We start from the raw sequence: 14550 nt of genomic DNA, 5'->3' as shown, positions 1-14550 counted from the left end.
ATTATAAAATGGTCAAAAGTCATGTCTCTCTACTTAATGTAATAAATATATGTTATAAATAAAGTTTGTAACATCTCTTTATTACTAAAATATGTTTTTACCTCAGCTAGTTAAATCATTGTGATCAGTTAGTTAAAGGACTAGTTGGGATTATATAAGGAATTTGAATATTTTTAATAAAACTTAACAAAGCTTACGTTAAAGTTTAGCATAACTTAAATGTGATAATTCATCTTAAACCATGTGGAAAGCTTACATAAAGCACATAAAAATATGTATAAAATTAAATCAATATGATATATATAAGATATCACATTAAAGAAAATCTTAGTACTAATATTAAATAAGTATGTTTAAAACAGTAAATATTAAAATATGAGGTCATCTATCAAAGTTGTGGAATATAATCAAGATTTTTATATGAGGAAAAATGATTTTTGTTCTTTCCTTTTAATTAAACTGTTTACTGTAGTTATTATCACTGTGGTGCGTTCAGGGAGATATAAAAGGTTGAGGATGTGCTCGGGGTTAGGGTTTTATTCAAGGTGCAAAAACATCCAAAGACAGCCACAGACGTTTATTTTCAGTCCCCACAGATGAAAGCACATTTCACCTCCTGCTGAGTTTGGAGCTAAACACAGTGTTTTGTGTTGTGGAGCCCTGATTCTCGCCTGCAGGCACATTTTCTCCTCCTCCTCCTGCTCAGGTAGTTTCCATGTGTAAGATGTGTCCTGAGGCTGCAGGTGAGCCAGCAGACACACCCTGAGCCTCAGACACACACTTACTCACACACACACACACCCTGCCTGCTTACACACAGAGTCACACCCAGTCTGTCCGTGTTGCCGTGCCAACACACCTTAACGCACACAGACACACACACACATTTAGTTTATTGAGTCATAATAAAGCTTCAGTGCAGATTTTATCGCCAAGTTTGTGAAGAAATTGCAAAACTTTCTGGACCGAGTTTGATTTCAGCGCTCGTTAAAAAATCAAGACAAGAATCTGAACTTAGTTAAAGAATCTCCTGGTTTAAAGAAAATACTCTGACCTTTTACCGATTTTTAACAAACTGAATCTCACTAAAAATAAAATATTATTATTATAAACTGTTAAGTCTCTTGTGTTGGAACAAATTAATCATCAGATGTGATCACGCAGTTTGTTGCTTTGCTGTTTGTAAATGCAGAAAGTTTGACTGTGCTGAACCAAATGACTCAGTTTTGTCTTTACGATGTGAAAATACTCTTTTAGATTCCTCTTTTTCTGCCTCAGATGCCCTAAATGAAATCAAGTTCCCACTGAAAATCCATTCGTTTCCTTAAAAACACTTTAAGAGATGCAGGCAGGGCTGTTAGATGATTTTTTACTATTGTTTTCACATGATCTATAAATCTTATTGAGCTCGGTCCTTCAGGTGCTTCAGGTTAAATATCTGGTGCCTTCAGGAGGGAAGCTCAGGTTAACACAGACTGATGAATGTTTCATTTGTCTGTCTGTCATGTACAAGAAACATCACCTTCTTTAAAACACTCCAGATCAGCTGGTTTCACAGGAGTTAATGCCTGAATACAAAAAAAATATCAATTCAGTATTATATTTTATCCATTCTGTTCTATTTTTTGTTCTGTTCTGTTGTTTTATTCTGTTCTGTTCTTTTATACTTTTCTAATACTTATACTAAATATAAACTAAAGGTTTATAAAACTGGCCTGGCTTTATTACTTTCACTGTAACTGGCATTTATAACTATGAGGCTCAAATCTGTTTCGCTGGTGTAAAGATGACTGACCTCTGTACCAAAGTGTTCATGAAAAGAGAAACATGGAGCACAGCTTTCATGTATTCTCTCCACTGTGTTAGAACAATAAAGGCTAAAAAATATTTAGTAAAAGAAGAAGAAGAAGAAACAGAACTTGGTGGAGGACGATTCTCCCTCCGGCCTGAGGGGGCGCTGATGCACCGGGAGTTTATTTATTTTTTAACCGAAAGTGAAGTGCAGCCGGAGGAAGCCAAGGCTGCTAGGCTACCGGTGCTTAGCTGCTGAAGTCTGGAGCAGCTTTTGCATTTTTCTGACCTGACTGTAAGTACAAATACTTCGGGTTATTTATACCTGCATTTCTTCTTAATTTAATCATATTTTTAATGCGACGCGATGTGAGTGGCAGTTCCGGTGATCAGTAGCTAGCAGGGAGCTAACATTAGCCTGCAGTCACGCATTGATTCGGTTAATTTCAGACATTTATGTGAAACTAATTTTTATATAAATTGTACTGAAAGTTTCAAGATAAGTGACTTAAATTCGTGATTATAAGCCATAAATGTAATTTTACGCTTTGAGGCTAATGTTAAATGCTAGCCAAACATTAGAGAGTTGAATCTGATGATGATAAAAGTCCACAGTAAAAACAACCCGCTGTGCTAATGACGCTGTTATCGTTTGTATCCCGAATCACCGCAGACAGCGGGATTTATCCTAGCAGTGGACAGTAAATCCATCCATGAAGACTGGGTTTGAGTTACTTCATTCAATTTCCGTATTAGATTTATGTTGAGTAAAGTGACTCAAAGACCCGTTTGGGTTCAGGCAAGACCAAAGTTCATCTTAAAAGGTGGTAAGCAGACAGCAGCAAGGCTTCTACCAGAGTTTGGCCAGTTAATTATTTCAGTAATTTCTTAGATGTGATATTATCATTTCTCAGTTCAGCAGACCGACTTTTTTTGGCAATATTTACTGACTTTCATCCCTCTGTGATTCCAAACCAAATGATGTTCACAGTAAATGCCAGATCTAAGCTAAATATCGAGGAGTTTGACAGCAGTTTGTTGTTTCTCAGATTAACGGGTTCACGGAATAGGAGGACCCTCCTGTCAGTCCACCATGGCGGACATCAAGAACTTCCTGTACGCCTGGTGTGGGAAAAAGAAGCTGACTCCAAACTACGACATCCGAGCAGCGGGCAACAAAAACAGGCAGAAGTTTATGTGTGAGGTGAGCGTTCGGTCTGACGTCAGGGGGTTTAACTCTGAGGTTTTTGTTAACCTTACACCGTACTCCCTGCAGGTCCGAGTCGATGGCTTCAACTACATTGGGATGGGAAACTCCACCAATAAGAAGGACGCGCAGACCAACGCCGCCCGCGACTTTGTCAACTATCTGGTCCGAATAGGAGAGATGAACGCAGCAGAGGTCCCGGCCATCGGGGTCAGGAAGCTGTTCCTGTTTTTCCTTCTTTTTTTCCTGTAGAGATAAAAAACGATCATTTCTCTCACTTTGTCTCTTTTAAATGAACAAGTACGTTTTCTGCCATCAGGTGAGCACTCCCATCGCAGATCAACCTGATGCAGCTGGAGATGCTGGCTTTGGAAACCTCCCTTCTAGCGGTCCTCTACCACCTCACCTGGTAGTGAAAGCTGAGCAAGGTAACGGTAGCATGGTGGCTTTAACGACTCCAAACATCACAAGTTCTTACTTTAATGTGGTGAGTCGAGTCGGATTAAACGGGTTCAGATATTCAGCTGGTTTCTTTCTGCTTCTCCTTCTTTATTGTTCTCAGGGGACGGCAGCGTCAGTGGGCCGGTTCCAGGAGTGACCGGACTGGGTTACGCAGGAGGAGGAAACTCCGGTTGGGGCAGAGGAGGAAGTGACGGAGGAGCTCAGTGGGACCGAGGAGCCAACCTGAAGGAGTATTACGCCAAGAGAGACGAACAGGAAGCGCAGGCGGTACAAGATAATTCCAAATTACAGTGCAGTGAAAAGCATTGGTAATGTTAACATTAAGCTCCTTAACAGGAAGTAAGCTGCTCCTAAGTTACAGTCGTCCCCCTAAAGTTCAAATCTGAACCAGAACCTTGGACAGATTTACTAAACTTGGAACAACCAGCCAAGTTTACACTACAGGAACTGCTGTTTCACTCCGTGGACTCGGCTTTCATGAAGGAAACTGGCACTCGGGGAATACTTTTTTTTTTTTTTTTTTTTTTTTTTAAACTTCGGCCATTAATAATATGCAGATGCATCATTAGAACCAGAATAAGTTCCCTTTTTTTTAATCTTCAGGTTTGATTTCTCTCCCTCGCTAAACAAACTCCCGCCTGTTGTTTTGTTTGCAGACTCTGGAGTCGGAGGAAGTGGATCTGAACGCTAACCTTCACGGAAACTGGACTCTGGAGAACGCCAAGGCCCGTCTGAACCAGTTCTTCCAGAAGGAGAAAACCAGTGCTGAGTATAAATACAGCCAAGTGGGACCGGACCACAACAGGTCTGGAATCTCAGAGGTTTTTAAACCGGCTGGAAATTCTAAACCAGATCCAGTCTGAGGGGTCACAGCTGGAACCAAAACAAACACTGACGGTGTGACTGTGATTTTAATGAGCTTCAGCTGCTTGATAATTCTCTTTAGCTGGAGAAAAATCAGAAGTATTTTCTAAAAGCAACTGTGATTTTGACCAAAGGATTTGATTTCTCCATTTTCAGTGAATTGACTGAATCTCTGCTGGAAGTATTTTGTTTCCCTTCAGTTTGGATTTGGTTTGGAGTTCACTGCCGGCCTTTGGCCACAGACCTGTTTTATTTTGCATGTTCAGACATTAAGTTTATGATTGTACTGATACTGCAGAGCCAGCGCTGCTTATTTTAGTCATTCAGCTCAGAGATAAAGGCAAAGATTGACCCAGCCCTGTCCCCAAAGAGCCGCTCAGCAACCAAACTGGGGAAACACGAACTAATCATAATTTTGCCCTGAGCCACACCAAAGCTTTACAACAGCTTTAGTTGTTTTCTTAGTAAAGATGGGGATGATTGGACTTACCATGGCGTTTCTTCAGCGTTGTGGGAGGAGTCAGAGTCAGAGATGGTGGCATCTCTGTAACTTTGTGCGTGTGCAGGAGACATCTGAGGATTTAAGCTGTTTCATCAAAGTTACTATAAACATGATGTTTTCATGTGCCGGAGGCGTTACCTGCTCAGTGGTCTTTGAAAATGGGCAATGTAGCTTGAAGTTCATTTTTACTTTTAAACGTGTCTTTGTGAAAGTGTTGATCAGCAGGGTGGGGCTGGGCTTCAGCACAAATAATCAAAGCTTCGCCTGGAGAGCGAGCGCTGGGCCTGAAGTGACGGGTGGTAACTCTCAGATTTTTCCATATTCTTTGTAAAAAAAATTTGCCAGTTTATGTAAAACGAGACTTGGAATTCGTGATTATTCTAAAATAATTTCCTCCAAAGAGCAGCGCGAGGGTTTTACAGGACATGTGTTCAGTAGATTTTATGTCCTCGCCTTCTTCTCCTGTTTCTTTCTTTCTGTTTTCTCCTTTTCTTCATCTCCTGCTTCCTTTTGATCTTTTTACATCTTTCTCTTTATTTTCTGCTGCCTTCTCAAGTCTCCTGTTATTTTCCTCATTTAATGAAATTCTTAAAGGTTATATTCTCTCTCTTAAAGACAACACGCACCAGCTGGGTCTCAGCTCAGCCATCATTGTATTCCCAGCTGTTTTATTCAGACACCTGTAAACACGTCTTCTTTGTCTTCGTGCTCACAAATGTGTGACAGTAGCCTGAATACGACCCAGCTGGTGTGTGTCGCACTGCAGAGCTGACGTGTGTTGGTTGGTGGTTGATGTTCAGGATGTTCCTGTGTGTTTTTCTGCTGGACTTGCTGTAAACCCAGAGACCTCCAGAGTGTGTCGGCTACACCAGAGAGCTCTCACTGTTCGAACTGAGCGCAGACACCAGCTAACTCAGCTGAAACAAGAACGACTAGAATAACTAGAACCTGAGCCCGACAAACCCAGACTGGTTTGAGTTGATGAATTGTTGTAATGTGAGAAATGAGCTGTGATAAGAGCTAAATGTCAGCTGGTGAAATGGGCAGGAGGTTAATTTCAGAGGCTGGAGTGAGTTTCCTGCTCCATCAAAGAACACCGAGGTGACGCCAGAACTCACAACCACACCAAAGGAAGACATGGGACAGCGTTTAGGTGCACTAAAGCTGTCCCATGGGTGCAGCTCAGGGCTTGGTGGAGTCTGGTTGTGATTTCTGGTGTCGCTGTTCACCGCAGGGCAGAGCGCAGCCAGGAGAATCAAAGCTGTTGATTGGTGTTTAAAAATCCCAAAGTCTGGCAGAAAAACATGCAGGCTTCCTCCTGAGAGCGCAGCAGGTGAGTTCAGCTCCTAAGTCTACGTGCAGTTTGATGCTTTTGTTCTAGAAACAAGGAGTGAAGTCGTGACGTTTGTCTTTGTGTCTGCAGGAGCTTCATAGCAGAGATGCAGCTTTTTGTGAAGCAGCTTGGCAGAAGTAAGACTCCACAACATTTCCTATTAAATCCTGAAGTTGTTTTAGACGATCAGAAGTGAAAGAGGTCAGAACAGGACGCAGAGAGAGAGCTAAAAACCAAAATGGCAACCACGCCGGACTCTGTGCGAGCGTGCCCGAGAAGAATTAGATTTTTATTAATCTGTTCTCGGAGGTCAGATTAACACTGGAGATGGAAAAGTTACAGAAATTGTGATAAATGTGATCAGAAACCATGAAACACCAGTTGCTTTCTGTTGTTCGTGTGAGTCAAACGTCGCTGGGTTTGCTCTGCAGGGATCACGGCTCGAGAGCACGGCTCCAACAAGAAGCTGGCGGCTCAATCGTGCGCTCTGTCTCTGGTCCGACAGCTGTATCACCTGGGAGTCATCGAGGCGTACTCCGGGGTCACCAAGAAGAAGGAGGGAGAAACTGTACGTTTAAAAACAGACAGACACTGACCGACACATCACGCGGCTCATTTTTAAAACAGGATTTTGTGATTTTTGCACAGTTGGAGGCGTTTGAGGTCAACGTGTCTCCAGACCTGCAGCAGCAGCTGGCCTCTGTGGTCCAGGAGCTCGGAGTCAGTGTCCCCCCACCGGTGAGTCGCATGAAAGCATTCGCAGTTGCTGTTCAGTGTCTGACAATCCAACCTGCTCTTCAAAGGCAACACGTAGTAAATAAATAAAGCAGTGTGGTGTGAATCTGTTCGTGGACATACACATGAAGCCAGTGAAACACTCTTCAGTGCACTGGTCTGCAGACGTGATGTGATGATGCTCTTCAAAGCAAACTGTCATCGTCAGAATAAAAGGAGGGTTTACATTCGATTCAGTAACATGAAGGTTTTTTATGTTCCAGCCTGCAGACCCCAGCAGCCCGGTGTCTCTGGCTCAGGGGAAGCTGGCGTACTTCGAGCCGTCACAGAGGCAGACCGGAGCCGGAGTCGTCCCCTGGTCGCCTCCTCAGGTCAACTGGAACCCCTGGACCAGCAGCAACATCGACGAGGGGCCGCTGGCCTACGTGAGTCTCACGAACCCTGAAAACCTAAAGTAGGATCAGTTTCTGGCTCGTTGATCTTTATTGGCAGGTATTCAGAAATCATGTTATTAATTCGACAGATGAAGGAGTCCCACAGGCTGTGCAGACACTTGGTGTCTTACAGGCACCAGAGTCGTGCAGCTCTTCCCGCTGTGCTTTGTTTTCCTGACAAAACTTTACTGATTTCTAAATCGGAGCGAGTCGTGGTGAAAGCCTTCCGTAAAGACCCCGTTTTAACCCCTGCAGTGCACTCCAGAGCAGATCAGCGGCGACCTGCACGACGAGCTGAAGTACCAGCTGGAGCATGATGAAAACCTGCAGAAGGTCTGTCTCCTTTACCTTTACGTCTGCGTTGATGAAAGCGTGCTGTGAGACTTAAACGATGCTGTCGTTCAGATCCTGATGGAACGCGAGCAGCTGCCCGTCAAACAGTTTGAGGAGGAGATCATGGCGGCCATCGACAAAAGCCCTGTGGTGATCATCAGAGGAGCGACGGGCTGCGGTAAAACCACTCAGGTTCCTCAGTACATCCTGGACCGCTTCATCAAGGGGGGCCGAGCATCGGACTGCAACATCGTGGTCACCCAGGTAACGCTGAGGTGTCCTTTCACCTGCCTCGTTTACCTGAGAGCTTACAGCCTGTCTTCTGTATAGATGATCAAACAGACATTAAGCGGCTTTAAGCTCACTTCATTGCAGTTTGAAGTCTGATCCGTGTTTGAGCTCCGTGTGCTCCGTAAACAGCAGCTCTGACTTTCTTCTTCTCTGCAGCCCAGACGGATCAGCGCCGTGTCCGTGGCTGAGAGGGTCGCCTTTGAGAGAGCAGAGGATCTTGGGAAAAGCTGTGGCTACAGCGTCCGATTTGAGTCCGTCCTCCCTCGACCCCACGCCAGTGTCCTCTTCTGCACCGTCGGTATGGAAACCGCTGTGTACAAACTGTGCTGCTGCCTCAGTAACTAAGCAGCGAAGCCATGGTTACCTGGCTGGGCGGGGGAAGAGATTTGGCGGTCCGGCCGTGTAGATCTGAGTGTTTTTTGTGTTTCAGGTGTTCTTCTGCGGAAGCTGGAAGCAGGAATCAGAGGCATCAGTCACGTCATCGTTGATGAGATCCACGAGAGAGACATCAACGTGAGTTTGTTTGTTCGCTGATTTTAGGGACTCACTGAGCCAAAACACCTGGGGGCTTCTGTCCGTGTGTCTGACCCTCTGTGTGTCCACGCAGACGGACTTCCTCATGGTGGTCCTCAGAGACGTGGTCCAGGCCTACCCGGACGTGCGCATCATCCTCATGTCGGCCACCATCGACACCACCATGTTCAGAGAGTACTTCTTCAGCTGCCCCGTCATTGAGGTGTTTGGTCGCACCTTCCCCGTCCAAGGTACCTCCGACTCACCGGACTCACCTGTGTGTGGAAACATTAAAATTATGATTGTCTGTGGACTTTTATGTAATATAAACTGATGATAAGCACTCATACAAGTGTGTTTGGCGACCTGTTAGCCAGGAGGTTTGGGTGTAATGGTGAGCGTGGTGCGCCCTGCAGGTTTTAGTTCTCGCCCTGGGTCAACACACGTCAAACCGATGATGAGTTCATTACCAGGCCTCTGGAGAACTTCAGGACATGTTGAGGAGGTCATTTAGCCATTTAATCAGCTGTGTTGGATCAAGGACACATCCAAAACCTGCAGGACACCGGCCCTCGAGGCCTGGAGGCCCCCACCTAAACTGTTTTAAGCCAATAATCAGTGTAATAAACAGTTATTGTTGTATCAGCAGAATAATGGCTGTTTGAAAAAAACTCTTCTTTGTTTTCAGAGTATTTCCTGGAGGACTGCATCCAGATGACAAAGTTTGTGCCTCCACCGATGGACCGAAAGAAGAAAGACAAAGACGAGGAGGGAGGAGACGACGACGTGAGAAACGTTTTTTAAATTCTTCTGCACTGTGACAAACGTCAGAATTATATGTGATTGCAAAACGTTTCTCCCCAGACTAACTGTAATGTGATCTGCGGGCCGGAGTATACGCCGGAGACGAAGCATTCGATGGCTCAGATCAATGAGAAGGAAACGTCCTTCGAGCTGGTGGAGGCGCTTCTGAAGTACATCGAGACGCTGCAGGTGGCCGGCGCCGTGCTCGTCTTCCTCCCCGGCTGGAACCTCATCTACTCCATGCAGAGACACCTGGAGAGCAACCCACACTTCGGTACGCGTCACACCACACGATACCAAAAACGTCTAAAGCGGAGAGTCACTGTTGTGGGGACTGTTGACCGAAACACTCCCCCTGACACTGCAGTGGAAAGCAGCAGAGACTTCTTGGATCTTGGTTTTTAGCTGGTGTTGTGTAGCTTTGTTGCTCAGCGTGTGAGAGCACTGTAAAAAGTCTGGTATGCTGTGCCTTTCAGGAAGCAACCGGTACCGAATCCTGCCGCTGCACTCTCAGATACCTCGAGAAGAGCAGAGGAGGGTGTTTGAACCAGTTCCTGATGACATCAGAAAGGTCAGTGACAGAAAAAACATAAAAACTTTATCCTAAATTTAATTTGTGGAATTCAAACCGTTTCAACGATGACCGACGTGGATGAGATGAAGTGTATCCGTGTATCTGATATGTGCTACGTTCACTGAGCATGTCTGAACCACACGCTGACGTTTCAGGTGATCCTGTCCACCAACATCGCCGAGACGAGCATCACCATCAACGATGTCGTCTACGTCGTCGACTCCTGCAAGTAAGTGTCCGACCGCTGCGGTCTGTCAGCGCTCACAGGCGTAGTTTCTCTTCCTGAGCGGGTTAGAAGTTAAAGGTCGCACTGTTTGCTGTGCTAACAGGCAGAAAGTGAAGCTGTTCACCTCCCACAACAATATGACCAACTACGCCACCGTCTGGGCCTCCAAGACCAACCTGGAGCAGAGGAAAGGTCGAGCCGGCAGAGTCCGACCGGGGTTCTGCTTCCACCTCTGCAGCCGCGCTCGATTCGACAAGTAAGGCGCGTTAATCCTTCGGCACGCCGCTGGCTGCAGCGTTTGGGTGTTAACAGGTGTGTCTGTGTGAGTCTGCAGGTTGGAGACTCACATGACTCCAGAGATCTTCAGAACTCCGCTGCATGAAATTGCCCTGAGCATCAAACTGCTGAGACTCGGAGGCATCGGCCACTTCCTGTCTAAGGCCATCGAGCCACCGCCGCTGGACGCCGTCATCGAGGCCGAACACACCTTGAAAGGTACAAAAGGCCTGATCTGAAGGGAAACGGACTATCAGGGCTGCTGGGAACTTAGTTCTGTGTGTCTTGGTTTGTCCTCTCAGATCTGACGCTCTGATTAACTGATTCTAAATGAACAGCACCGCTGTCGGCCTGTTTTTATGCTTTGTGTTCGGTTTCTTTGCCCTTTGGTCTGATTCTTGGTCTGTGCTTTACCAAATTCATATTTTATGTTCTGTTTTTGAAGATCCTTTTTTTCGCCGTCAGTTTCCACATGAACTGTCTTCACTGTATTTCCGTGTTTGTTGCAGAGCTGGACGCCCTGGACTCCAACGACGAGCTGACCCCTCTGGGGCGGATTCTGGCTCGGCTGCCCATCGAACCTCGGCTGGGGAAGATGATGATCATGGGCTGCATCTTCCAGTCAGTTTCTCGTCTCTGTGCTGATTTTCTGATTCTCTCAGCGTCCCGTCTTTAAATGAAATTCTCATTTTCGTGTCTCCCTCCAGCGTCGGCGATGCGATGTGCACCATCTCGGCCGCCACCTGTTTCCCAGAGCCTTTCATCAGCGAGGGGAAGCGTCTCGGCTTCGTGCACAGAAACTTTGCTGGCAGTCGTTTCTCGGATCACGTGGCGCTGCTGTCCGTGTTCCAGGCCTGGGACGACGTCAGGTCTGTGCCGCGTGCTCTCACAAATGAATAACTTAATCATAAAAATGGTAAAATTACATATAGAGCGGTAAAGTTACAAAAGACCTCCCTGAAATGACTGGACGGCAGCTGTGGCGTCTCGTTAGTGAACCCGTGTTGTTCTGCTCAGGATTAACGGAGAGGAGGCGGAGAGTCGCTTCTGTGACCACAAACGTCTCAACATGTCGACTCTGAGGATGACCTGGGAGGCCAAAGTCCAGCTGAAGGAGATCCTGGTGAACTCTGGATTTCCTGAAGGTACCCGAACGCACCATCCTGACACACAAAGCTGATTGAACCGGCGGAGAGCTCACCTGCGCTTTCGTTTCCCTCAGAGTGTCTCATGACGCAGATGTTCAACACGGTGGGGCCGGACAACAACCTGGACGTGGTGGTCTCTCTGCTCACCTTCGGCTCGTACCCCAACGTCTGCTACCACAAAGAGAAGAGGAAGATCCTGACCACCGAGGGGCGCAACGCCCTCATCCACAAATCCTCCGTCAACTGTCCCTTCAGCAGCCACGACATGATCTACCCGTCGCCATTCTTCGTCTTCGGCGAGAAGGTGAAACCCAAAACTGCCAAGTTCACCCTTTAACATGAATATTATTACTTTTGTGTAAATTAACAACAGCCGGTGTTTTTTTTGTTTTTTTTTCTGTAGGTTTTCTCAGTAAATAAATATTTCGATGAATTTATGGCCCTCACAGCATCACAGCCAACATTTCTCTCGGGTGGGGAAGTTTCTGAACGTTGTGTTTGCTGTTTTCAGATCCGAACCAGAGCGATCTCGGCCAAAGGGATGACTCTGGTCAGTCCTCTGCAGCTGCTGCTGTTCGCCTGCAAGAAGGTGACCTCTAACGGAGAGATCGTGGAGCTCGACGACTGGTGAGAGACCGACCTGCAGCTCGTCAGCACTCTCACTCACTTCCTGTTTCCTCTGAGGCACTGTGATTCGCTCTCCTCTCAGTGACCTTTCACTTTAATGTTGACAGGATCAAACTGAAGATTGCTCACGAGGTGGCGGGGAGCATCCTGGCTCTGCGGGCCGCCCTGGAGGCGGTGGTGGTGGAGGTGACCAAAGACCCGGAGTACATCAGACAGATGGACCAAACCAACGAGCGGCTCCTGAACGTCATCAGACACGTCTCCAAACCGTCGGCGGCCGGGCTCAACATGATGGCCAACAACCAGAGGTAACGGACGTCCTCAGACAGGAAACGCAGCCTGCCTGTTTCCTTTTTCCAGATGAATGAAGGAACGCTTTAGTTCATCCTTTCAGCGTTAAATTGCAGATTTTTCTCCCTCTATGATGAAACTTTGATGTTTTGATCTTTTTTGAGTCTCTGCTTCATCCTGTTATTACTCACATCGGCTCTGATGCCTCTGAAAACAAACTTTAGACCTTCAAACATCTCATCTCCTCTGTTTGTGTGTCTGTGCAGGATGGGAGACGGTCCACGACCTCCGAAGATGCCGCGTTTTGATGGAGGAGGCGGCGGCAGAGGTTACCAAGGAGGAGGAGGCTACAGGGGAGGAGGAGGAGGAGGGGGATACAGAGGAGGTGGAGGATATGGAGGAGGAGGAGGAGGGGGATACAGAGGAGGTGGCGGAGGATACATGGGTGGTGGAGGATATGGAGGAGGAGGAGGATACAGGGGTGGTGGAGGATATGGAGGATACAGAGGTGGTGGTGGTTATGGTGGTGGAGGAGGTGGTTATAGGGGAGGCGGAGGAGGAGGTGGTTATAGAGGAGGAGGCAGCAGTTATGGAGGAGGTGGAGGATACAGAGGTGGATACTAAGGTGAAAAATCAGTCATCTCGTGTCTTCTTCTTCTTCTTCTTTAGTTTATTGAGTAAAAGATTAATGTGAAATTGACCGTTGCAGTTAAAACGATGTTTGACTGGAACCTGCTGATGTTTGTTTTTATGGTCTGTAAATGAAAACGTCCCCAATAAATCTGTCATGTTCCCTCATCGCGTTGGCTCATTCTTCCTCTTCACACATTTAAAGTCTGAAGATTCAACTCATCAGGATTCGTTTGAGTTTAAACTTAAAATGAAAAAATCCCACAAGCTTGGACTCATGTGTCAAACAAGTTATTGCTTAAAGAGTGTCCACAAAATAAAACCAGAAAATATTGTAAATAAATGCAGGTTAACTTAAAATGGTTCTGGCTGTTGAAGTTACATTAAGTCCCAGCAGGAGGCGCTGTCTTGATTTTTCTTTTTTCTAAATACCATTTTGTGTTTTAAATACATGAAGGTACAAAAGTTAATTACAGATTTTAAAAATACTTTTTTGTTCTTAAATAAACATGAGGATAGATGATCGTTATTAAAATTGACCACAAGTAAATCACCCCACCACAGACCCATCTGCCTGCAGGAGGCACCCACCTGGATTGGGTGGCAGTTAAAGGCGGAGGTCTCTGTGGTTGTGGAACATCACCTCCCTGTGGCAGGGACCCTGAGCTTTTGATACGTGCTAGACATCTTCATACTCATCTCAGTCTCCTGGAGAGGGGCCGGGCAGGGGTGGGTGTATGTTGGGTTTTTCTCTGATGGATAAGACCCGTCCTTTGCTTTGGCCACTTCTCGTAGCTTCTCAGTACAGTCGTGGCCAAAAGTTTTGAGAATGACACAAATATTTGTTTTCTCACTGTTGGCATGAGACAGGACTGATGGTAGCACTCACCTTTTCTTCTCCAGACAATCCTTTTTCCAGATGCCCAAACAATCGCAAAGGGACTTCATCAGAGAAAATGACTGTACCCCAGTCCTCAGCAGTCCATTCACTGTACTTTTTTACAGAATATCAGTCTGTCCCTGATGGGTTTTTTGGAGAAAAGCAGCTTCTTTGCTGCCCTTCTTGACACCAGGCCATCTTCCAAAAGTCTTCGCCTCACTGTGCGTGCAGATGCACTCACGCCTGCCTGCTGCCATTCCTCAGCAAGCTGTGCACTGGTGGCACTCTGATCCTGCAGCTGAATCATCTTTAGGAGACGGTCTTGGTGCTTGCTGGACTTTCTTGGGCACCCTGAAGCCTTCTTCACAACATTTGAACCTCTTTCCTTTAAGTTGTTGATGATCCGATAAATGGTTGATTTAGTTGCAATCTTAGTAGCACCAACATCCTTGCCTGTGAAGCTCTTTTTATGCAACGCAATGATGGCCGCACGTTTCTTTGCAGGTAACCGTGGTTAACAGGAAGAACAATGATTCAAGCATCACCCTCCTTTTAGCACATCCAGTCCGCTATTCTAAAGCTGGGCGTACTCTGTGCGTTTTTCGGCCCATTTTGAGATTATTTTTCAG

General features: G+C 46.2%; 1 protein-coding gene across 1 annotated transcript; it reads left to right on the top strand.

Annotated features, from left to right (window-relative positions):
* Positions 1–1961: 1961 nt before the first annotated feature.
* On the top strand, positions 1962–13210 carry dhx9 (DEAH (Asp-Glu-Ala-His) box helicase 9). The gene is made up of 28 exons (XM_031732154.2): positions 1962–2086; positions 2841–2995; positions 3068–3208; positions 3318–3426; positions 3561–3727; positions 4117–4265; positions 6250–6296; positions 6591–6727; positions 6808–6897; positions 7158–7319; positions 7584–7661; positions 7734–7925; positions 8109–8250; positions 8383–8465; positions 8560–8716; positions 9154–9251; positions 9330–9543; positions 9746–9840; positions 9999–10072; positions 10173–10325; positions 10404–10564; positions 10855–10966; positions 11053–11214; positions 11363–11490; positions 11568–11797; positions 12005–12120; positions 12228–12428; positions 12678–13210. Exons 2-28 carry the CDS (start codon positions 2885–2887, stop codon positions 13033–13035), a joined length of 3867 nt encoding a protein of 1288 aa, XP_031588014.1. The 5' UTR covers positions 1962–2086; positions 2841–2884; the 3' UTR covers positions 13036–13210.
* Positions 13211–14550: the final 1340 nt, after the last annotated feature.

Source organism: Oreochromis aureus, linkage group 18 (genome assembly GCF_013358895.1).
Source record: "Oreochromis aureus strain Israel breed Guangdong linkage group 18, ZZ_aureus, whole genome shotgun sequence".
Taxonomy (NCBI): domain Eukaryota; kingdom Metazoa; phylum Chordata; class Actinopteri; order Cichliformes; family Cichlidae; genus Oreochromis; species Oreochromis aureus.
The sequence above is the reverse complement of the archived record's forward strand: the minus strand, read 5'-3'. Positions and strand labels throughout refer to the sequence as shown.

Bases quoted from the DNA above. Each gene is read 5' to 3' on its own strand.
- dhx9 (XM_031732154.2), top strand. From the start codon at position 2,885: ATGGCGGACATCAAGAACTTCCTGTACGCCTGGTGTGGGAAAAAGAAG. The intron at 2,996-3,067 runs GTGAGCGTTCGG...TACTCCCTGCAG, and splicing joins GGCAGAAGTTTATGTGTGAG to GTCCGAGTCGATGGCTTCAA. The intron at 7,926-8,108 runs GTAACGCTGAGG...TCTTCTCTGCAG, and splicing joins GCAACATCGTGGTCACCCAG to CCCAGACGGATCAGCGCCGT.